Source organism: Pararge aegeria, chromosome 4, assembly GCF_905163445.1.
Source record: "Pararge aegeria chromosome 4, ilParAegt1.1, whole genome shotgun sequence".
Taxonomy (NCBI): domain Eukaryota; kingdom Metazoa; phylum Arthropoda; class Insecta; order Lepidoptera; family Nymphalidae; genus Pararge; species Pararge aegeria.
The window spans coordinates 7,851,501-7,875,804 of NC_053183.1; the positions used below are offsets into that span (position 1 = coordinate 7,851,501).

General features: G+C 33.3%; 5 protein-coding genes across 7 annotated transcripts; 2 read left to right on the forward strand and 3 right to left on the reverse strand.

The window, feature by feature from the left end:
* Positions 1-70: 70 nt before the first annotated feature.
* On the reverse strand, positions 71-9,149 carry LOC120637743 (39S ribosomal protein L51, mitochondrial). Of its 2 annotated transcripts, XM_039909723.1 has the most exons (5): positions 8,953-9,149; positions 2,886-3,000; positions 2,138-2,257; positions 954-1,098; positions 71-271 (listed from the first exon to the last, which is right to left on the reverse strand). In XM_039909723.1, exons 1-5 carry the CDS (start codon positions 8,999-9,001, stop codon positions 128-130), a joined length of 573 nt encoding a protein of 190 aa, XP_039765657.1. In that variant the 5' UTR covers positions 9,002-9,149; the 3' UTR covers positions 71-127. The 2 variants fall into 2 exon arrangements, with proteins under 2 accessions (XP_039765657.1, XP_039765658.1); XM_039909724.1 differs by lacking the exons at positions 2,886-3,000; positions 8,953-9,149 and adding an exon at positions 2,382-2,566 and having other exon boundaries at positions 74-271.
* Positions 3,570-7,594, forward strand: LOC120637742 (zinc finger protein 467-like). Of its 2 annotated transcripts, none has more exons than XM_039909720.1 (2): positions 3,570-3,614; positions 3,858-7,594. In XM_039909720.1, exon 2 carries the CDS (start codon positions 3,869-3,871, stop codon positions 5,012-5,014), a length of 1,146 nt encoding a protein of 381 aa, XP_039765654.1. In that variant the 5' UTR covers positions 3,570-3,614; positions 3,858-3,868; the 3' UTR covers positions 5,015-7,594. The 2 variants fall into 2 exon arrangements, with proteins under 2 accessions (XP_039765654.1, XP_039765655.1); XM_039909721.1 differs by having other exon boundaries at positions 3,575-3,628.
* Positions 9,150-11,150: 2,001 nt separating the features above from the next.
* LOC120637627 (surfeit locus protein 6 homolog) lies at positions 11,151-13,086 on the reverse strand. The gene is made up of 4 exons (XM_039909533.1): positions 12,743-13,086; positions 12,124-12,486; positions 11,461-11,669; positions 11,151-11,370 (listed from the first exon to the last, which is right to left on the reverse strand). Exons 1-4 carry the CDS (start codon positions 12,855-12,857, stop codon positions 11,200-11,202), a joined length of 858 nt encoding a protein of 285 aa, XP_039765467.1. The 5' UTR covers positions 12,858-13,086; the 3' UTR covers positions 11,151-11,199.
* Positions 13,087-13,157: 71 nt separating this feature from the next.
* On the forward strand, positions 13,158-19,080 carry LOC120637625 (protein arginine N-methyltransferase 5). The gene is made up of 9 exons (XM_039909532.1): positions 13,158-13,742; positions 14,098-14,373; positions 15,102-15,281; positions 15,769-15,934; positions 16,138-16,308; positions 16,965-17,118; positions 17,201-17,439; positions 17,928-18,185; positions 18,527-19,080. Exons 1-9 carry the CDS (start codon positions 13,339-13,341, stop codon positions 18,680-18,682), a joined length of 2,004 nt encoding a protein of 667 aa, XP_039765466.1. The 5' UTR covers positions 13,158-13,338; the 3' UTR covers positions 18,683-19,080.
* Positions 19,081-19,147: 67 nt separating this feature from the next.
* On the reverse strand, positions 19,148-20,640 carry LOC120637628 (ubiquinone biosynthesis protein COQ4 homolog, mitochondrial). Its single transcript, XM_039909534.1, has 3 exons — positions 20,067-20,640; positions 19,360-19,522; positions 19,148-19,273 (listed from the first exon to the last, which is right to left on the reverse strand). Exons 1-3 carry the CDS (start codon positions 20,556-20,558, stop codon positions 19,191-19,193), a joined length of 738 nt encoding a protein of 245 aa, XP_039765468.1. The 5' UTR covers positions 20,559-20,640; the 3' UTR covers positions 19,148-19,190.
* Positions 20,641-24,304: the final 3,664 nt, after the last annotated feature.

A 24,304-nucleotide genomic window follows, 5' to 3' on the forward strand; every position in this document is an offset into this window, starting at 1 on the left:
TCTAAATATAATATAATAATATATATAACATGTAAGAAATAACACAATTTTGAAATATTTTAAAATTTTAGTTTATTAATAATAATTATACTTATGTGACTACATACTACAATAATTAATATCTTGTTTATGTCGAAGAACGTCCCGTTTTGGTTTTCCTATTTAGTTTCCTGTACAAAAAGGCTAGGCGTTTTTCATACTCTTTCCACTTAGTTGGTCTTACAAGTGGGGTTCCAGTTCTTGCCCACATTTTTCTTTTTCGAAGCAATATCTGTGAATAATAAGCATATAATTTAATATTTACTCTTAAAATTATGTTGATTACATTGATAACAGGTTCAGGTTTGTTATCACTTACCAAATACTCCCAAATAAAGTTCCATCAAATATATTAATATTAGATTTGACACCTGTTAAATGAGGTGTCATCATTCTCTGCCTTTTGATGTCCTATTGTTGGGCATAGTCTATATAAGGAGAGAGGGTTTTATTGCATAGAGCCACAGTGCTGACCTAATGTGTTGGCAGGCTTTAACTATTATTGTCACAGGTAGGTGATAATATATTACCGGCTCACTAAAGGGCCGAGGTCTCTTTCTGCTTAAGTAATATTAACCGGGCTTAATAGCATATTTTATTCACCAAAGCATGTGGGAGGTTAACTCTAATTTCCTTATTTAGTTGCTAGTAATGTGTGCCAATACCTATCAAATTTAGGCCTGAACAACCAAGCTAATTTTGTAATTCCCTCTCTTCCTCTTCTTTTTTGTACTGGGCTGTTTTCCGTACATAAGCACTGTGCTTGTTGTATGTTGATAGAATCTTAATTACTACAAGACAGAAAATTATATTGATGGTACTATCAATATAACTGTGGTATTTCACAGGCTGTAATTATTACTACATATTTTTATTATTACTGTTATGTATGTATTTTTATTACTATGGCTTACATGATATTCACTCCCTGTTACACCCCTTATCCATGATGGTACAGAGTATAAAGTTTTTACTGGATGTAAATTTCCAGGTCCGAGAATGTCAATATAGTCATTCTGACCAAATAATGCCTTACGCTCAGTCCAAGGATTTGCTGGCCTATAACAAAAGTATAAAATATATGAAGGAGTTGTTACATACAAGTTCTAAGTTTTATTGGCTGTTTCAACAGTTTTGCATAATTTCAGTGATGATATATTTAAAATGATCTAAACTGATATTACTAATAGGTGTCAGTCAATTATCAAAGAACAATAATATCCTGAAAACTTTATTTTTTCTTATAATATTAAGTTGTATTAGGGATAACCATTAGATAGATAGATTTTATTTGAGAAAACGAAAGATGAAATAAAAAGGAAGAACAAAATGATAGAAATAAATGGGGTAACATACATACTACAAATATACCAATAAAGGGTTAGTGCCTAGCTAGTTAAAGCCATAAGAATTAAAATTCAACACAGTTTTAAGTTGTAGTATACTACTACTATGATTTTCTTAAGAATGTTGGCTTATAACTGCCATACTCCTGGTTAGCCTGTTACCATCTTAGGCTGCATCATCTTTACAATAAGGTAACCTGGTAGTCAAGTTTAAAAAAAAACCAAATATAGTGGTTTTAACTTGATATTAGTAAACATATAAGCTAAATATACAATGGTCACTGCAGATATATTAGTAAAGCTGTGTCTACATATATTGATCACCCTTGCCACCACTGCCACACACAACACACTAACAAATGTGTTTATCACAGACATCACAGATATTTTAAATTCAATGTGATACTAGGAGCATAGGGATATAGAGCTATTATTTCCCAACAATTACAGTCCATATGATTTGGAGTTAAGGCCTTCAGGAGATGGCGTCTCAGCAAACAGATTTTAGAACGCTGCAGAACCTAGTGGATTAAAAACTTCCCGAAAAAGGTTACAACAGTGGATGCATTCTGGGCTCTGGCTATGGCATCATTATGATGATGATTATGATATAATTAAAAATTATAAACTTAAACTTAATAAAACATCTCAGTGTGGACTAGAATCATGAAAGAAGCTGCTTTTCCAACCATCGCTAGTCAAAGAGGCACCCTAAAATAAACTTGACTGATTATATAATTCCGATAATTAACCTGTATTCTGGAATTGGTAATCGTTTCCCTTCTCCACGCGGCATCAAACCTCCATTCCAGATTTTCTCTTCATAACCATACCTCCTTATAAGACGAGATTTATCTGCGTGATATGTAGTTCTAAAAATATATAAAAAAGGAAACGGCATTTAATAAAAAACAAAACATCAGCTAATAAAATCACAAGTAAAAATAGGCCCAGGATTTCACTGCACTGAAATAAAAATCCTAAAATTCATCTAACCTCACAATATTTACTGTTGGCCGCCAAAGAGTTTTTAATATAGCAGTTTTAAGCAATTCCATATTAAAATAGTAACATGAAGAACTTCTTCTTACTAAGTAACTAGGAATTGAAATAATTTTATTGTTTTGTTTTATAATGTATTTCCGATTTCAAATGTTTCGAATTTAGATTTTTTTTTTAATATGGCCACAAATCGGTAAATAAATTATTATGGCCTCTGGATTCAAGTATTTTCAGATTGGTGTTTCTGTGGTAGACCACAGAGCACATACTGGAAAGCTATGAGTATACAAGCACTAGGTGCCTAGCACCAGTCAGTCCTTTAGACCTTAGACTAAATCGAATTGTTTTTATTCTCATTGCGTGATACTATATTAAATTTCGATCAATGTTGTATTCAGTATTAAAAATGCAGACTTTCAAGTTTCGAAATCTAGCAGAACCGTAATATGATATTTTATTTAACTTAAAAATAAGGTTAGGGTTCCAAGGTGCCCGCACCGGTAAACGATGGCCGCAGCGTTAGTCGACCCCAAACGATGTAGATAGACGCCATCAAAGGAGTCACTGGATGCCTCTGGAAACAAGCTGCCTAAGGCTGCTGACTTTGTAAGTCCTGAAATTAATGTCAATCGATTGATATGATAATTATGATGAAAGACTCTTACGGAGCAAACAGGATACAAGTACTATTATTAGGCTACCTAGCTCCTTGCATGTAACTTAGCTGGGTAGCTTGCATTGCAGATTGGTAGCAAAGTGTATTAGTAGCCTACGTACTGATACAGCTGTCTAGACTACAATTATATTTTATAAGAATATTATGTAATTTAAATGTATATGTTGTAATTTATAATTTCTTCCATCTATAAACTCACCACCAGATCTTCGGTTATGTACTCTCTAAGCACGTTTCGCTCTCCGACACCTGTACGTTCTTTAAGTTCAGTTGGTAAAATAGATCGTGAATTCGCAATTGTTTTGAAATGACACTGTAACTTTACCTAGACAGAGACACACGGAGGTAAATTAGTCATGTTCTCTTTTGGGTAATTTTTCAAAAAAAAGTGATCGTTCCGGTTGTACTTAAGTACAATGGGTTAATGTTACCCAATTTTATTCAATGCCAAAATAAATTACAAAAAAAAACAATTGTCTATATTTCAATTAAACAAAATGGCTGAATTGCTTTGAATGTTATTGACTTTTGGAAAGCAAAGTTTAATAAAAGTACGTATTTTAAAGTAAATAATTTGATATTTAATTTAAAATCTAACGCATTGAAATTATAAACGTGCATTAATTTCACAATAATGATTTTCCTCGTATCTGATAGTACGCGCTTGTGCGTTGTTTGTTTACTTGTATCACTTGTATGTTTTTACTTTCTACAGTTAAACACCCCAGTGTTTGTTTTCAATTTCCACTTTATTTTAAATATTTAGTTGTTTTCTTTATAATTCTTTGTTGTAGACCCTCGAAAAATGTCTAAGAAGGATCCAAATGATCGCAACGAGAGAAAGTTGGATTCTGGCGACTACGAGAACCTTATATCTCAGCACAGCATTTTCGAATCGTCCAAGCCTAGGCATCATGAACTACCGAGTTTTCCAGGTTTTTCTAACGCTGAAACTCAAACAAAACAAAGTGATTTAAAAACTCAGGGACTTCAAAGTAGCCTTGGACCATGGCACTACAATCCATGGTGGATGTTAGCGAGCACTTCGAGAAGTGTTCCGTCTCAAGATGATTACTCAGACAGTGACCAAGCTAAAGTAAAGCAAGAGCCTAGTAGGGCCGGTACTCCAGATCGTGATCCATTACAGAATGACTTAGAACAATTACAATCTACATCAACAGCTCCAGTGGGTCTAGACTCATTTTGTGACGATTGTTCAGACCCATTCTGTGATTCTAGTGTGGGAATGTGTCGTAAACTATTTCACTGCCCTCATTGTAGAAAGAGCTATCCCACAATTCTTGAATTCAACACACACTTAACAGGAGTGCATCCAGCCCAAAAACCATTCAGATGTCAAATCTGTCTGGAACCATTTTATAAAAAATCACATTTACGAAGACATTTAGACTCACACCACACTCGTAAAGATGTAAACAAATGTTCAGTGTGCTCAAAATATATAAAAGATAAAAGTAACTTACGTAAACATATGCAAGTCCACACAGGACGGGTTCCTCAAAAACAATTCAAATGTGACTTGTGTAACAATAAGCGTTATATGTCTCTCGATAGACTCAATAATCACAAAGTAGTATGCACAGGAGAGAAAGTACTGAAGTACTGCGATATGTGCACCAAAGTGTTCGACAATTCAAGATCTTTGAATAGCCACAAGAAGGTACATGCAAGGGAGCTAAAATGTGAAATCTGTGGTGAACAGCTACGCTCTTTAGAGCAATTTAACAACCATAAGATGATTTGTTTAGGAGGTTCACAAGAAGCTGGTAGTAGTGGTGCAGCAAATACTGCAGGAGCTCAGTTAAGCCGTTGTTGTACACAGCCAGGACTGTGCGAACATGACAAACCAGCGTATTTGAACATACCCAGCTATGCTGCTGGTCGTGTTCTTGATGCTACTATGTCATCTCTTAAATCTGAAATGAACTGATGACATATTTTATGTCAAAACTTTACTAATTGTAAACACAAGTTATTCTGATTTAATTTTTTACAGATTACAAAATGGTTAAATCAATGACAGTAATAATTTACACATTTGAGAATTTCACAAGACTGATGCAAATATCCCGCCTCACAACTTGCTTTATTATTACCATTTAAATATAGGATGTAGCTAGTAAGTAAATGCAGTTAGAGTAAGTTGATTACTATTTGAGCATATTTAAACAATAATTGCAGCATCAACTGCAGGAGTTGATCTGTTTGTTTGTCCACATGAAGTATATATCAGTATAGTTGCTGATGTTAAAGCACTATACTGAAAGAAAACATTTTATGTGAATTGCATATTAATTCCTGCAACTGCTGTTTTGATTACTAAATGATGCTCAAATGGTTGCCCACCTTTTATTTTGTAACATAATATAGTAGAAAAATAAGTTTCCACAAATCAGCTTTATTTAATAGCAGACAAACCAGACCAGACTTTGATTATTGTACTTTTTAAAATGACAGATAACATAATTTATTATTTGAATGTAACAATGCCTTGACTGATTTAGAATAATAACTATTAGCATGCAGTATTACATTAAACTTTTTTTTATTTTTCTATTTTGTAAAATATTAAGAGCTATATTTTTATTATAATTTTTAGGAGCCATAATAACAAACATGACATAACATTGCATATGGAGCAGCGTTTTTTCACACTTTGACATTTGAAAAGTGCTGTCATTTAAAGTGTTTCAAAACACTACTTTCACTATCCCAACGTTATGACATGTTTTTTAATAAGGCACTAAGTGTATAACTTAAATGTCGAGTTGGTCAGTGGGGACACACCTGAGCAAATTCTATTTTTCCAGTGCTCTATTGTACATTTTGCTCCAAAGACATCTAAAAATGTAGTTTCATATGGATATTGTTAGGAGTGTAATCTGAATATTTTCTAAAGACAACTATATTATAATGATACTTTTTTTGTAATGTTAGATCTAGGCAAACTTTGTAAAGTGCAATGACCTTGGCTAAGCCGTAAACATGTTGTAGTATATGGAAAGATTTTGTTGGATATCAAAGTAAAGCAAAATATTTATTCTTGAGGTGTTATACACTAAAAACGATTTCTTAAATCTATAGGGTAAAGTTTTGGACTCATTACACCTATGTAAATGCAAAAGAATACAATTACATTTTATTGTTTAGTTAGTAATACTTAATTGTAACTTGGTAGATTCTGTTTATAATTCTTATAAAGTAGCTGAGAGGCAGCCCTCATATAAGGCCAATGCGTCAGCATTTAACATTAACATCAAATTGTATTTACCCTAATATATAAATATACTTAGCCTTATTTTTGTTGCAACAAGTTACAATTGAGTGGGTGCTAATTGAAAAATGGAACTAACTGCAAGTAGGACTTGCACATGTAGGGTTCTGTACCAAGGTACAATATGAAGTATATATGAGTATCAACATTATTATGATCAAACAAAAAGGATCAAAAATTTTATACTGAGGCTTAAATTTTCAATTTTATTTTACTTTAACATTTGTTGTCGTAACAGTAGTAGAAGTACTCTGAAAATTTCAAGTCTGTAATGTATAATAATTTGATATATAGTTTGATTATAGGCTTTTCAATATAGTTATCAACTCTTGGGCTACAGAACCCCAAAAAGGTGCAATATTTGATGGTGTAATTGGTCTTTAATATTACAAATTTTGTACTAAATGTCTCAGAACTTAGTAAAAGCAGGCGTTACTTTGCAGAAGTCTGTGACATACAAATCAAACTTTGATAATAATCCACGAAGAATAGTGCAAGCAGAAAGTTGGGTTACTATTATAATGGAAACGATTCATGTGTTTCTTTCCTTCATACATCAGAATCAGAAGACATGTGCACTATACTAAGCAGTTCCTTTTACACCACACCGTTATTTAAGGTGGAATACAGAGTTCACAACTAAGCTTTAATTGGGAAACTATATCCTTAAATATGAGCTAGCACATTTCGTCCATTGATGCTTCGATACTAAAACATCATAACAATATTGACTTAATGTTTTAAAAAAACTCTAGATCCGCTGCATTTATGTATTGTAAGCGCCTCTAGCGTTTTTTTTTTGTGAAATAAAAACGGTTGCACTAAAAATAGATTAAAAACGAACTTAAAGCTGGGTTATTAAAAGTGGATTTTAGTATATAAGCGTCAAATTCGAGGTGTAGAAGGAACTCCGGCCATACTTATAAGTTATGATTCAGTTTTCAAGCAGATTAATGTTAAGTATTTTAGTTATATATATAATTAATGATTATTCTGCGCATGATTCTTTTGAACTGCCTTATGTTGAAGACGATTTTTCGTTCGTTAATTCAACCATTACACAAAACTTTAACTAAACTTGATGTGAGTATAAATTCTTTTAACGCTTCTGTTGAAAATATTATCAAATCCGGTCGATGAGAGAATTCGTTCCTGACCTTTGTCAGTTTGTCATATAAAACAATAATAAACAGTTGACATCATAATTTATTATTGTAACATCGCACTCTGACTTTTAGATAAATTAAAAAATAAATTGTAAGTGGATATATGTATTTAATAACAGAAGATAGTGTAATGAGTATGCTTAATTGTATTGTGCAATTATAATAATTAATCAAATGCGTTTTTTACGTCGCTTTTCAATACATTTGCGAGAAAAAAACAGGCTAAACTTTCAAATACGCTATTGTATATAACTGACGCGGCGTATCAAGACCGCGTATTTATTCTGCGTTTTATCATCCATCCACATTATACGATCATCATACGCGTAGGCGAAACATATACAGAACAGATCAGGCAAATGATAAATATCAATATGTTGCTACGGTTCCATTTTCAATGAAGCCATTAAATTGCTGCAGCATATTACCTTTCAATCTGAACTGAGGGTGTACTTAACATTCTAGCATTTTAATAGTTCGTTATAATATAAAATGGACTCTTGCAACTGCATTTTGGCAAACCCTAACCATCGAGTGCTGATTTCGAGAGTTGTTAAAAAGGATAGGAATAATTTTATTCCTAACAATTTTGTTAAAGTTTTGTGTATAACAAAAATAGTAATGCAAATTCTGTTGAACACTAAACCTAAAATTAAAAGTTCTTAAAGTAATAGCATCCTTTTCACTATGTTCTTTGCGGATATGGATAGCACTATTTTAGACCGTCCAATTAGTTGAGAGAGGTGGCAACAGAATTTGCACTAATGGGTGAATAGTATATCAACAATTTTATTATTGCTTTCTTTATGTCCTAATAATATTGAAATCTTTTTAAAAAATTATTTATTTTATAACAAGTTAATCAAAAAATGAGACTTCTATTTCGAGGCTTTATATTATTCATGTTTAGTTGTTGCTATTTATAATTGTTTTTATTACTTACATGTAATGTTTATTTTTTAGTGTTACGAATTAGTTTGTACTGTGTGTAACCAAAATAATGGGTACCTAATATATAGTTTTTTTTTTTTATAATTAATTATTAACACATTATCTAAATAATCCATAATTTAAAATGTAAATAACGACTACAGATATAATGTTTGATTTAACTGGCAACGCATTGGAAAAACTTAAAACCATACAGGAAAAAAACGTGTATTTACTTACGCTAGTAAGAAGTTATGCTTTGGCATTAATCACTATGTATTTTATGCATTCAATTAAATTTGAACTGAGCGTAATGTATAATCAACCTACGAATAAAAACGTTAAAAAAATCATTTGATACTTCCTAACATACAGAAAGCGCGATCAACTTTTGTTTTTTCTGAGACTGATCTGTTTTTTATATCGTACCAAAAGTATAATATTCAGGAATTTATTATTTGGAATTTTCCAACACCTCTATTATAAAAATTCGCTTACCTTCAATCCGTAATAAACTCTGCCCTAATCGCGCCATAATGATTCTCATAAGTTAAAAGAGAATTCTCCAAAGAATTTATTTCTGCATTTCCTTTGGGTTAAGATTTTCCGTACTAGTTAAATAAAACACTGTATATTAGTTTACCATTTGACATAACTCTTTGAGTTCGGAGCCGTAGTATTTAAGGCTTTAGTCAATTACATTTTTTCTACTAAGACAATAATGCGCGCATGTTCAGTTATATCTTTAATGCGACGCAACAGTTTTTGAATATTAAAGTGGAAAAAACTAAATTAATATTAAGAACACTTCAATTTTTCTATTACTTGTAATATGAAAAGGATAAATTATGAGTTAAGACCTAATTATTTAAAATTAAATCTATCTAACCTTATTTATACATAACCTTTTCTTACTGTAGTAGAGGAAAAAATCAGTAAACTAAACTACCCGACGCTATAATTTTTCTAGTAGCAACGACAATATTTAACCAAATAACTAATCTACATCAGTTTCTTTGAATTAAACCATGTAAATGATTTATAGATCAATTAAATATTATTATTAATGAGAGTTATTGATCGTTTTAATATTAGATCTTAACTTTATTTTATTCAGTAATTAAAGTTACTGTTAAGGAATATTTTTTTTATGTTCGTGTATAATATCTGCAATATTAAGTTAAAATTTATTTTAAAAGTAAAGGCACATTTATAGTATTGAAAGAATATAATATTTTTGCCTACCTACCAATTTAATGTAGATGAAATCATATTTCTCTGTTTTAATTTACAATAGACGTTGTTTTTCTATGAAAGCAAATATTTTTAATTAATTGTTGCAACTTTGTTCATTTTATATAGTATTTAGAAACAATTTTGAGTCGTTGTAAAATTTTGGAGCTCTATATAGACCACCGCAGTTTTTTATGATGTGAATGTGAATACTGCAAATAATTACTGTTCTTTTCAGATTTAAGGAAACTTTTTTTCGATAATGGTTTTTTATTTTCGAATAATATTAAAATGAAGTAGGTACTAAACATTTACAATCAGTACAAAGGTACAAACAAAATTTCTGAATAATTAAAATTGTTAAAACACATAAAATAGCAGTGTAGTATAATTTCATTATAACTTATAGCATGGTGTTAATTAATTTAACTTACGCACCTAGAATTAAGAAAGAATGTGTTCATATGAATTTAGTTATTACATAGAATATACCTAGTTTAATCTCTTACAGTAGTGTACTAGACTGTAAAACAGTGCAATTTCTTGGTAGAAATTTCTAGTATTTTCCACCGAAATTTAATGCTAACTTTAGTTTGCATTAAGAATAGGTACAACCCTAGCCAAATAATATTAAAAACATTCATGCGACTGGAGACAAATGTGCAAAATATTACTAAGTAATAAACAGATCTATTTCACTAAGGTCGTATGTTATCCGGATTACAATAATATGAAATAAACGATTGTCACGAGTTACTTTCTTAGTTTACGTTATTCATCATTTATTTTGTATGGTAAAAGGAAGATAAGAACCCTCATTTACAGTAATTTAATCGGTTCATACAAAAATATACTACAAAGAGAGTATAGTACTGTTATTTGTGTTAATTAACAAAACTACTGGCTAAACCAGTCATCTATTGTTGTTATTCGCACCTCTGACGATAAATCTGAGCAATAAATGATAGGTCGCACTCCTGGACTTATCAATTTACGTCGGTTCACACAATGGGCTTTATATAATAAACGTGGCATAACGTCGTAATACTGTATTCCGAAGTTATGCCACGTTTTTTAATCAGGGATAATAGGTTGCGGCAGTGGCGCGGCGCCTGTGTTGTACTTCTGCGGCGTTCTACATAGAAAAATTCATGGTATACAACATCGAGACTTGCTGCAATGTTGCGGCGCCGCACCGCCCGTGTGGGCCGCAAATGCGAAAAATTAACAGTACAGCACCGTTTAGAGAGGCTGCACACCGCACGCGCCTTCATTCTGCGAACTAAGCCGAGTGTACTGCAAACAAAAATATAGGAACCTAAAAATAATAATCGGATGGCTGCTCATGCCAGCCTGCATGCATGCCTTTTTTCGAGTGTCGCGACATAATATACTGTTTATTTTTTGAAGACTTGTCGAATTATAATAACAGAATAATCTGTAGTACAATAAAACACTTTATTAATAACCATCCTTTTATTCCGAAAATTATATAACTATAGTATACCGAAATCAAATAACAACTCGTCCTCTTTTAACAGCTGCTTTGACAACTTTGGCTTTTTTCTCCTTCTTCTTTTTAGAAATATTCTCTCTTCGTTTATTTTGTCTATCTTCCTTTTGCTTTTGCACATTCTGAATTCTGCCTTCCCATTTCTTTTGACTTACTTTTTTCTTATGTTCCTATAAATGAAATTATTATGTTTACAAAAAGATGTGGAACTTTTGTATTAAAAAAACAACCATTATAGAAAAAAATAAAATCTAAATTACCATTTTTTTAATAGATTTCTTTAACAAAGTTGGATCATCTTTGACTTTTTCTCCTTCAGCTTTTTGAAGAATATTTTTCCAAGCAGCCTTCTCCTTTAACTCATTGGCTTTCTCACTGTCCACTTCAGCTAACTTTTGTAACTTTTCTTCCTGCTGTTTGAGATTGTCAAGAATCTTTTTGGGATCTTTTTGTGATTTACTTACTCTGTCTGAAAAAATAATTTTGTAATTTTATAATGCATAATTTTATGCATCACCTAAAAGCTCAAACCAAGAAATATTCTTGATCCCAAATATAATTATGATGGTTACTATACTGATTTATTATAACAGCATTACCTGTGTGTATTTGTACTTGAAATAATAATATTTTATGTGTCTTAGGGGTGAGAGTTTGTTTGGATGGAGGTTTGATACTTAATCAGGCTAAAACAGCTGAATGGATCTAAATGAAATTTGAAGGTATATTATGGTCTGGAATAGCACATAGGCTACTTGTTATCCTGGAAAAACGTAAAGTTTCCATAGGATATATTTATTTTAGTTTGCCACAGAGCAAAAGATCAACATTATTTTGTGCATAGTGGTAGTTCAGAGGTCTGAGAATTATATAGGTATCAAAATTTCTATGCAAACAAAGTAGGGGCAACAACTAGTACATACCTCGTTCTCCAAGCTTAGCAAAATCAAACTTAGAAAATACTAGTTTTCCTTCATTGTTGAAAATTGGCTTGGCTGTATTTACAGCAGGTTTGACCTTTATTTCTTTGTCTTCTGAAGATTCAATAGTTGCTTGGACTTTATGTTTATTCAGTTTCACTCTTTCTCGCTTCTTTATTTTCTTGTTTAACTTGCTGGTCAAACTCTTCTTAGCAAGTTTGGTTTTAAGATTGAAATTATTCTGCGACTTCATTTTTCCTAACTTTTCTTCAAGTTCTATGATGCTACGAGCCCTCTTTGGAAGTTCTTTTTCACCATCTTGTTTAGTCTTATTGGTTATTTCAATATCCATTTGATTATCTTCTCCTAAAAATTAAGTAGGTACACTTTTAATTAGTGACTAGTGAGTACTAGAAGAAATTAATATTACAAATCTGATTTCCTTAGCCTCATGGTTTGAAATATAGGCCTGATATATAGATAAGAAAAATCAGTCATCAGGGTGCGATGGAGAGATCTTGCTTTTTAATAGGCATAGCAATGCCACTCATCAGCTCTCAGCATCTTTCGTTAACTCTATCATAGATTATAGTTTTCATAATAAATAAAGCTTTAGACTAACCTTTTTTCTGTATTGGTAATGAAAACATTGTGAATAAGTTTTTTACGAAATTCAGTTCTTTTGTAAGTTCCGCCTTTAGTTGACTTTTTTTCATGGGTTTCTTCTTCGGAGTCATGATGTTTTCAATTCGAAGTTTTCAATCGTTATTTTTTAGGAATGCACTCACTTCAAAGCGTGCCTTAATATTGAATTATTCAATGCAAGGAGGTAAGGTAAGTAAAATAAAACTTGGCTAATGTTTTACTTCAAAACAAATAATTAAAATACCTAAATCCCATGGCAATTTTTAGGTTAGAATCGGATTAACTAGTCTGTGACACAAATTAAAGAATGAGTCTGTGATCTAGATGTGGAAAACCTGTGGTGATTTATGAACGGCAGTTGAAAGGTATCCATAATTAACAATCTGTGCGTCCTCGGTGCCACAGATGAATGATCTGTGCTAGACAGTTTCTCTTTCTGTTGCAGACTGCAGTGCAATTTAATTTAAGAGGTCTGACTCTGAGATTTTAAATTAAACAGTAGGTAATGCAAAAAGTGGGATTGTTTTTTTAGTAAGATTATAGTTTTTTAGTACCACCAACAAATAGGTAGTAATGGCAAATCACGAGATATCCTGCGGCTTGGAATATATAATCGCGCCCGACCTGCAAGCGTGTTTATCGGAAGCTTTGCACGCTAATTTTGCATTTATTGTTTTGCCGATTGTTCATCCACGTTTTCGCCGATCATTTCTGCCGTCCGGTGGCACAGTGGGAGGCTTTACAAGATCAGATATGATATTGTCACCACAAGATTGGAACAGCAGGATTGTGGGAAGGTTATCACATTATTTAGATCCCGATTCGGCATCTCCACTTGTACGCCAACGTCACGAAGATTGTCTAAATGAGGAACTCGCTTATTGTCGAGGACTGGGCCTTCCAGCCGTTATGTTAAATTTGCATTCAAGAAACGTCAATAATTTGGCTAGAAACTTGCACACATACATGGACTCCAGGTAATAAAATAAAAAAAAACAACAAATAAATTTGTGAAAACATTTACTTTAAATTTTATATTTGCTGGCAATTGGTGGTTGATCTATCTTAAAACATGTCTATTGTATTATATAGTACTACCATTGCCAGAGAGATGGTCTGCTTTATTTAGACCCATTCCACAACATAAATTATGTGTACAAAATATCATTATCATTATCATTTGGGGCTTTTTAAGTCAATTTTGCTGTGATTTCTATAAGATTGAGCCTCAATTTTAATACTATTATTGGTTGTTTAAAATCATTCTAAAATGAAGTTCATATAAAATAAGAGTGAATATTTTTCAGAAATTTGAATTTGATTATGTTACAGCCAGCACCCAACACTTATTTGGACTTGTGTACCAATGCTTTGCCAAAGAACACTAAGAGCTCAGGAATCTGCGGATAATGACAATATTGAGGCTTGGAATGAGCCTTGGTATTGGTGGACTACCTTCCATGAGCGCATGGGGTGGGATAAGAGAATTGGTGTTGTAGTGGAAATACCAGCTGACCTGCCTCCACAAGAAGTACTCAAACGTTGGCTTGGTGAACCAATAAAGGCTATCATTGTACCAACTACTCTTTTTCATAATAATAAGAAAGGGTTAGTATTATATTGGGTTTATACTTTACTTTTTACTTTATATAATAAGCAACTGTTGCCCGCAGCTTCGTCTGCATTTGATTTTGTTTTTTATGTGGCATTAAATCTAATTGTAGTTCTAAAAAAAATAAAAGAAATAGCTAAGCCTTAAATGAGGGGTTTGCTTCTGCCCGCTGAGGAGTTCTGTCCTCTACCTGCAACCACAGTTTGGGCAAAATTAAACACATTATAACCTATATAGTACAAAAATACATATTTAAATTGGTTATAATTTGTTGGAGTTATGGTGTAAAATTGTCAAACACTTTCATCCCCTCTCCCAAAGGAACCGAGCTTAATGTCGGAATAAAAAGTATCCTATTTTACTCCTAACCTCTTCCAAGAATATGTGTACAAAGTTTCATGAGGATCGGTTAAGTAGTTTTTGCGTGAAAGTGTAACAAACGAACATTTATAATATTAGTAGGGATTTTACTTTATATAAGCATTGTATAAAGGGAACTTCAATTTGTTAAAAGTTCTGCTTTTGATTGTAACTGTTTGTATTGGTTTTAAAATGTTAAGCTACTTTTAGGAGGTATACTACTATGACATAATAGGCTGCGGATGACAGATAGATGTAAAATTTACTACACTCAAAGATATTGAATTCATGTGCATCTTAGGAACATAGCATGGGCATTCTTGGACATAAATAACTGAAAGTAATTGTTATATTTTCTTTCTAGATACCCTGTTCTATCCAGAGCACATCAACAAGTTGTTGTTAGCATGGTAGAACATGACGCACAAGTTATAGTCAGTGGAGCAAGACGGTCAAATATTGAATACTATTTGCAATATTTGTATAGATTATGGAAGAAAAGGCCATATGTTGCTGATGATCCTATGCTCAGTTATGCTAAAGGGTAAAATATTGTAAACTTTCTTATTGTCAAACCATTTGGCCTATTAATATGGATTTTTCTAAAAATGCTTTATGAACCTGTAGTTGTTTACATTAAAACTAATAACTTTTGTTCTATGACTTTTTTTCATATTGATAGTTGGTAATATTTAATATTTTACATAGATATCAGAAACTCCATTACATAGATATTGGCTCTATTGTGCGTGCCAGCAGCTGTTTGACAACAGGGGCACATATTTGGTTTCACAGTGTAATATAACTTCAAAACTAACATGATTTACTATCTTTTTTGTATGAAATAAATTAATACTGAATTTTGTAAAGTTGCAGAATAAAAGTTGTTAGTTATAGAAACTACCAGGTCGAGAGCTTTCTGGTATTTTTATTTAACCTTGTATATATTGCATTAAAACAATTCTCATTAACATTATATAAACAACACGTATTTTGGATGTTTACTCATTTTTTATAAATGTTTTTCTCAGGTGGGAAGATTATCTACAAATACCTCTACAGCCCTTAGCAGACAATTTAGACACTCACACATACAATGTTTTTGAAAAAGATCCTATCAAGTATGACCAATACCAAAAAGCAATCGCTCAAGCATTGAATGATCTTCAAAAGAAGAGAAAAGAAGAAAGCATTAACGTAAGTACCTAAGTAGAGAAATTATTGTGAAAGTAGAAAACAATTGGGAGCCTTTACTGTACATAATTCTTTACTTCTATATATTATTAAATAACTTTTCTTATGATTTCCTTTTCATTTTTATAAATTTATTTCATTCATTATGCAATAATTACTTTTAATGCAATTAAATTGATTAATGTTTATTTAGAGTACATTTTTAGAATGAAAGCAACACTGAAATAATCAATACCAGTGCAAAAGAAATCATACAAGGCGATAATACATCAAAAGAAAATGAAAGGGCAATTACTGTAATGGTACTGGGTGCAGGAAGAGGCCCTCTTGTGAGAGCCACACTAAATGCAGCAGATATAACTAACAGTAAAGTAAAAGTAAGTCCATTTGAACTCTTCTTTTAATAGTGATTATAGGTGGCAGTGATTGATAGAGGAATAAATAGAGAGAGTAGCTCTATGCTTAAAACATTGTTGTAAAGGCACTACTTCTAGTTCTCATTGGTGCTCTGATTTGCACCCATAATCAGCTCACCCACTGCACCAATCATGAAAAAAGGCATAGATTTAGCTTGAATGCTAGAGACTGACAGGGTAGGTTGCTTTTTATCTCACCCAACCTACACCTACACCCAAAAACTGTTTATGTATAACCTATGTTAACCATATATCCAGTTAAAAAAAATAAACTTGTCTATGGCTTAGCTGATAAACCAATCTTGACATAATTCTACATAGAGACAGGTTTCAAGCATGGGATATTTTTTTTTTTCAAATACCTAAACAATATGGTTAGAGTTTAGAACAGCAAATTTTCCTCCTTGAAGGTTCTTCCCACAAACAGGTGTTGTGATACTATCACGATCTTTAGGAGCCGAGCAAATGTAGTAGTAGAGCTGGCGGAAGTGTTAACTTGGGTTGGGCTAGTATAGTGCAAGATAGTTTGTATGGGAAACTTACTGAAGTTGTAGGTACGCGGACGAAGTTGTGGGGAACCGCTAGTTGTAATATATGTGTACAAAACTTTTGTTTAGGTAGTAGCAGTAGAGAAAAATCCATGTGCAGTAGTGGTGCTTACTGCGCAAGCAAAAGAGGTGTGGCGTGACCGTGATGTCTCTGTGATTTCTGGGGATATGAGACAAATAAACATTTCGCCAAAAGCTGATATTATTGTTTCAGAACTGTTAGGTAATGAACAGTTAATTTAAATTTTTTACCAATATTCTTATTCATATTATAAAAAATATTTAAAAAAATATGTTTATTTTAGGATCATGGGGAGACAATGAACTTTCACCAGAATGTTTAGATGGTGCAGCGGGGCTCTTGAAAAATGGTGGTATCTCCATACCCAGAGAGTATAAATCATATGTTGTCCCCATATCCTCGGCACGGCTTTGGGCGGCTGCAAGGGTAGCAAACCCGACGAACGCACAACAAATGGAGAAGAACCTCGAAACTCTTTGGGTTGTTTATATGCAGAATAAACATGACATTGGAGAGATAAAAGTGTGTACTGCTTTATTTTAACTAAGAAATACTATTAAAAAATTCTGTTAATTCACATTGATGTCAGGGCTAACCAAATCACATAATGAACACTATATAATTTTATGATAAATTCCCCACAATGGGAAGAAATGTCTTTTTGCACTTAGTAGCTCAATTGTAGCTCATTTAAACATAGGTTTATTGGATAGAAGCAGGCGTTTTTTATAAACATAGGTTATTTAATATTAGTAGTGAGGCGCGATGCAGTTGATCGGACATATTGTGTTGAATAGCGAATCTCTCACTAGATACTAAAATTCCAAAGTTTGTAAACTGAAAAATGATGTTGAAAAACGACAATCTTCTGAGTTTCTTACCGGCTCTTCTCGAAAGAACCTGCCTTCCTTACATCAGAAGTTAGACGTGAAAGAAGTTGCGGTGAATGGAATTTTATATAACTTGAATGAAGTTTGACAACTTTTTATAATTCAATATTTTATTTTTAGGAAGTGTTTGCTTTTGAACATCCTGAGAAAGGTGTAAAAAATCATGAAGGCCAAGAGTTATTAGACTACAGAGGACTACCACTTACTGATAACCGAAGATCAACAACTCTCAGATGGGAAGTTCAACAGGATAATGTCATGCATGGTTTTGGTGGTTACTTTGACTGTTTACTGTATGGCAAAGAAATAATAAGCATAGTACCTTCCACACATAGCCCAGGAATGATATCGTGGTTTCCAGTTTTTATACCAATTAAGGTGATTACTAATTTGTGATTTTCCTCTTTTTGCATTATTTTTATTAACAACCTCTCTAGCACAGTGGAGAACAATATCCGGTAGAGAGACACTTTTAGAAGTTATAGTTTATCAGTCGGCAGGGATGTGCTGCCAAGCTTTTAAGCGGTACAATGCAATGTAGACACTGATTAGGTGAATGTGTTTAATATAACTTCTATACCCCTCATAAAGCCTGCTACCATCGTTTAGCAAAAGAAATTGCAGTCAGTCAAGGACAAACTTGTAGTGGAATAAAAAATGAAAAAATCTGAAACTAAAATAATTTTTATTGCATTGAAAAGTCAAATTTTTTCTTACAGACGCCGTTAAGAGTACTTAAAGGTGACACAATAACAGCAACTTTTTGGCGTTGCATGAATCCTCGAAAAGTTTGGTATGAGTGGATTGTTGAAGTTGGCAATCAAGCTACTCCACTGCACAATCGCAATGGGCGCAGTTCGGAAATGTTATTATGATTCATTGCTCAAAGGTGTTTGAATAGTTTCGCATTTAACCCGACTTTATTTCTTCCAAAATAGCCTAAAAGTTTTATATGATGAAGCAAATATGCGGGATTCGAATTCAACCATAAGCTTCCAAAATATAATAACATTAACTGGCACTCAAAGTCTAAATCAAGATGAAGTCAACCATCAAAATCAATCAATTGAAAAATTGTAGGCTTTTAATGTAAATCTACTAAAATTAACAAAACAATACTTCAGCCTCAATGACATTTGGCCATATTTTTGCATAAATTTTGAATTTAAATCAAAGAAAAGGCAAATGAGGGTTAAGTCGAGATATTCTAAAAGCCCTTTAAAAAATCCATTACATTATATGAAATAACGAGAAATACAAGAAGTGATGTTGATTTCAAGAATTTTTATTTATTGCACTTTAAATTACCTAACTAAATTTTATTTACAACTAGAATTCACTAGGGTATTATTTTATTTAAATACTACAATACAAACTGGAAAATTAAGCTTTTGTGAGTGGAACAATATTCATTTCTCTATGGAAATCATCAATATTTTGGTCCCACCTCTTCTCAAAATATATTGCTAAAAAAGAAAAATTTTATTAATAAAAATATAGTGTATTAGATTTCAATTACATTATGGAGACAACCAAGGAGTTATATATTTACCTTGTAAAAACTTTGCATTATTCCCTGTTTTAATGGCCCATGGTAGGTAATATTTTAAATAAAGTTGTCTATGTTTTGGTTTAAGCCTTGCTGCTCCCCAAATACCTCCACCAATACACATAGGAAGTTTTGTTTGAATGCCTTCAACCCATTTGACAGTAACCTACAAAAAATTAAGGGTAGAGGTATTTATTTTGTAGTTATATATTAATGTACAAGGTCAGTTGGAAAGTTAATTCATAATAGAGAACAACTTGTGTTCCACAATATTTTAAAAAAAGGATCTAACCCACATTGAGGTAATTGCAAGAGATGTAAATAAAGAAAAAAAGTTGTGAGACATATAGGACTTGGTCCGTCTACTATAACTGTGGAAATCTTAATGACAAGACAATAGAAATGCCCTTTAGCAATTTAAGTGTAGAAAACACTTATTGCCAAACAACTGTTCCTAGTGGCTGTATTACTAAAAGTTTGGAGTGAAAATGCAACAACCTGGGAGACAACACCCACCTTGTATTAGAGCAAAAGAGGCAATATAGTTTAAAAATACAAACAGCCGCTATTGAAAAATTGTCTTGCATTATTACAGTATACAGTGTATTATTACAGTACATTATTTCTAGTAACTTATTATTAGGATTTCTATGATATATAATTTTAAAAAATGAAACAATTATACATATGATAATTATAGCTTCACTTACTTCACCCAACATGGTAGTCTTCATGAATAATGTAGCATGAACTAAATCATGAACCTCTCTATATCTTTGCATGACATAGGCTAAATCAGGGTCCTCTATGAATTGAACTGGCAACCGTGAATCAGCTGTTATATTATTGTCTTTCATGAAGTCAGCGTATATACGACCTACCGTCCTATCAGGCATCTTGGAAAGAGTTTTGAAGCAGATTGTTTTCGAATTTATGCGTGGCATTTCCTTTAATATAGTAGCACCTTCAGGGCTCTCAAGCAATTTTGCTCTCATATATTTAAGGGACATTTCCCCAGTCACCTCCCCTAGGCATGCGATCATATCACCTCTATGTGGGTCCAATAATGCAACGGCTGCTGAGCCCACTGTTAGTACGGTTTTTTGGAAAAAATTGGTAGGTATATAATTTTTATATAATTCATCTCGAAAGCATAATTTTTCTCCACTGCTACTAAATCTTCTCATAAAAGCAGGCCTCATTGTAACACCAGTCAAAAATAAATTAAATTCTATGAATACCTACGCACATCAAAATCTTTAGTTTTAATTATGGTAAACATGAAATGTTCAATTCAATTCAATTCTTGTTTATGGCTTTTGTCTGCGCCAACTGGGCACAAGGTATTTCGCCAATGTCTTGTAGATGAAGAAGGCACGAAGGAGATTGATCGGTGAAACTAATGAAAAGTTAATTTTGAATTTGTACCAAGAAATAGTTGTTATTAGCTAGTTAGCTCTTTAACCTAAGGACACAGACAACACATGCATATATATCTTACACGGATATTTTTTGTACATTATACTTTAATTTTATTACTTACTATATATTTACATAAAAATCTACAATAAGGACTGAAAACAAACATTAAAAAACATTTAACACTCAAAGGACGGGGGACTTTGGGAGGAAGAATGGTGGGATTATGAAGGTTAACTCATGTTTCTTGGGACGTAAACTTTTACAGTTCCACTGTAGCAGGGTTATTGGGCCCATTTTGGAGTAGTTTAAAAAGTTGGCTTAAGTTTTTGGCAACGTTGGGCGGTAAGGGAATTTCACTACATGGAGCGACAATACTAAGTAGAAATTCGGAGATAAACTCAAGCATTTTACCTTGGGAGGGAGGGTTCTCAACATTGTTGTTGAGAGCGCATCCATTAGGAAGGGATGAGGAGTAATCACCGACAATAGTCTGAACAGCTTTTTTATCGTAGCCCTTTGCTAGAGGAGCTCGGGGACGAGGAGAGCGGAAAACTGTTTGCCGGTAGGAGGTTTTGGAGGAAGTTACATTAGTAGGAGTAAACATTTCTTTTGTTATCTCAGCATAGGACCTGCGGACAGGAGGAAACTGAGATGATGCTTCAATGTAAGATTTATTATTCTGAGACATGACCATTTTAATAGATTGCTGCCTGGAGAATTCTGGGCAGTCTTTATCAGTAGCAAAATGACTACCAGAGCAGTGTAAACATGTAGATAATTCCTTGATGACCAAACATGAGTCACCTGTATGGGGCTGAGCACATCTGTAGCATCTGGGCTTAGATCTGCAGATTGTTTTAATGTGGCCAAAACGGCAGCAGTTCTGGCACTGTATTGTTGGAAGTTTATATGTTTCAACTGGCAGTGAGGTGTGGTATGAATATACCTTAGCAGGAAGCATTTGCCCCCTGAAGGTTAGGACAACAGATTGGGTAGGCACCCAAGTGATGACACCCTCTGTGACAGATTTTCTATTCAGTCGCCTTGATTTCAGAACCTCACCACAGCCAGGCGGGAGCTCTAGCGAATCAACAAGCTCGTCCATCGACCAGTCCACGGGAACTCCTTTCACCAGCCCCATTCTGGTTATGTTGTATGTGGGAATTATAGCTCTATATTTGCATAACTTCAAAACTGGACTAACCAGAAAGTTGTTGGCATCTTGGGCAGAAGTAAACTCTACAGTAATTTTGTTGCGGCCTATATTTTTGACGCCGTCGTGGATAATTGAACCAATTTTGTGTTTGTGCAAGAATTGACCGAAATTTATAGCCCGTAATGACGCTCCAGAGGATGGGTCCTCCACTTCCCGTGAGACTTGGACGATAAAAGGCCCATTATCATCGTCAGAGTATGACTTGGCGCCTTCGGTGAAGGAAGGATGTATGTAAAGGCTTTGAACGGATGGGTTTACCTGAGTAGGATCAGTTATAGTTTTTTTGGCCGCATATACGTTGGTATCCTCTCCTTGTCGTTTGCGAGACAAGGCTGATGCCCCCGGGTCGGGCGGCTCAGGAGGTGTATCTAGATCCATTTTACTGGAAACACTATAACTACAGACACATAATAAATATTTAACCAACACCAAATACGGTTAGATTTATACGAATATCACCAATAACAACTATTTCTGCTGCTGTGTAAATTCACATAAAACACCGAAATTACACCGGAATCTCACTAACACGTGTGCACAAATTGACAGGCCAAGTTACAGTTCAATATAAACAACATCAAATCCTTTTCAAGACGAGTTTACAGTAAAATCAAAGAAAAATTTGAGAAAACCGCGTCACATGAAATGTTTGTAATTTTTTTATCGTAAAATTTATGTCAATGTTAAGTCATGACAGATGTCAGATTAACTTTTTTTTTTCCTTATTCTTTCCACTGACATCTATTATACAGTATACTATAGTACGCTAGACAGGCTTTTTTTTTTTTTTTTTTTTTTTTCTGTTCTGGCTTTACAGAGATTAGCCAATGTCAGGTGTCTATATGTTTAATAAAAGTTAGGGAAACTTAAAATAAAACATCAGGATTAATCTACTTAACTATTTGGATAGGAAAAGGATAGGGATTGATTCTACTTTATAAATATATTATACGATTTGTTCTATAGTTTGATATCATTTTTTTCTAGAAACAAAGATACAATTTTATAAACTTTATACGAATGGATATTTAATAAACAAATTATAGAGGTGGGAAATGGAATGTTTAATGATTCGAGATGAGCAAGAAAGGCAGAACGATCATACATAGGGCATGTAAAGAAAACATGGTTTAAGTCCCCATACTCCCCACAGGAACAAAAAGGATCAGGAACGATTTTCACTCTGTGCAAGTGCGCCGGGGTACAAACATGACCCAGGCGCAATCTACACAGAACAGAGGTGACTGTTTTAGAAAAAACGCATTGGCTAAACCAAGGTTTTCTCGGAATGGATACTTGAATTTTCTTGTAATGTTTACCAACTGAACTATCATTATTCCATACCCTATCCCACTCGTCATACAGATAAACCTTGGCTTGGTTTGCCAAGTCGGAACAATGATTCGTATATGGTACAATGTCTCCTATGCGAATAGCCTCATTTGCCAATTGATCCGCTCTTTCATTTCCAGGAATGCCGACATGACTTGGAACCCAAGCCAGCACTATGTTACAATTTTTCTGTGAAGATGTATATAGTAAATCTCTAATTCGAAAAACATTTGGAGACTGCTTATGAGACTTGAACGGAAATCCCATAATAGCCTCCAAAGCACTTCGGGAGTCTGTAAATACAATTGTTTTTGGTATTTTCAGAATTAAAATATATTCAATAGCTTTGAGTAAACCGTAACATTCACCCGTGTAAACTGATGTTTCTGGTGGAAATTTAATCTGCTGTATAACTTGGTATTGTGAATGGTAGACCCCAACGCCCACGCAACTCTTACTCCCATGTTTAGATGCATCGGTATATAAACAGTGCCAATCAGACCATTCATTATTAACAATATTAATAAAATCTTGTTTATAAAACAGGATTAGGGCTATTTTTCAATAGTCCTATATCCAATTTAATTTTGGGAACCGCAATAAGATTTTTGTAATTGTATTGGTATAAAGGCAGAGTAACACTGCGATGAGTGGGAGCTCCCAAGCTTTCATATTTTTTATAGCTTTTTACAAGACACGGTGAATCTTTATGCGTCCAGTAATTACAGGTATCAATCTGATCCGCAAGTTGCTTTACTTTTGGAAATAATGGATGGGAGATAAGCTGTAACGTACGGAAGAAAAATTTATCACAGAGTAACTGTCTCCTAAGATATAAGGGCGGATCACAGCATTCTACCTGCAAACAGTTTATGGGAGTTGATTTCATGGCACCTGTAACTAGTCTCAAAGCCTTGGACTGAACGAAATCAAGCTTTTTAATTGCACCGGTGTTACCAGGGTGTAATAAGAATGTCC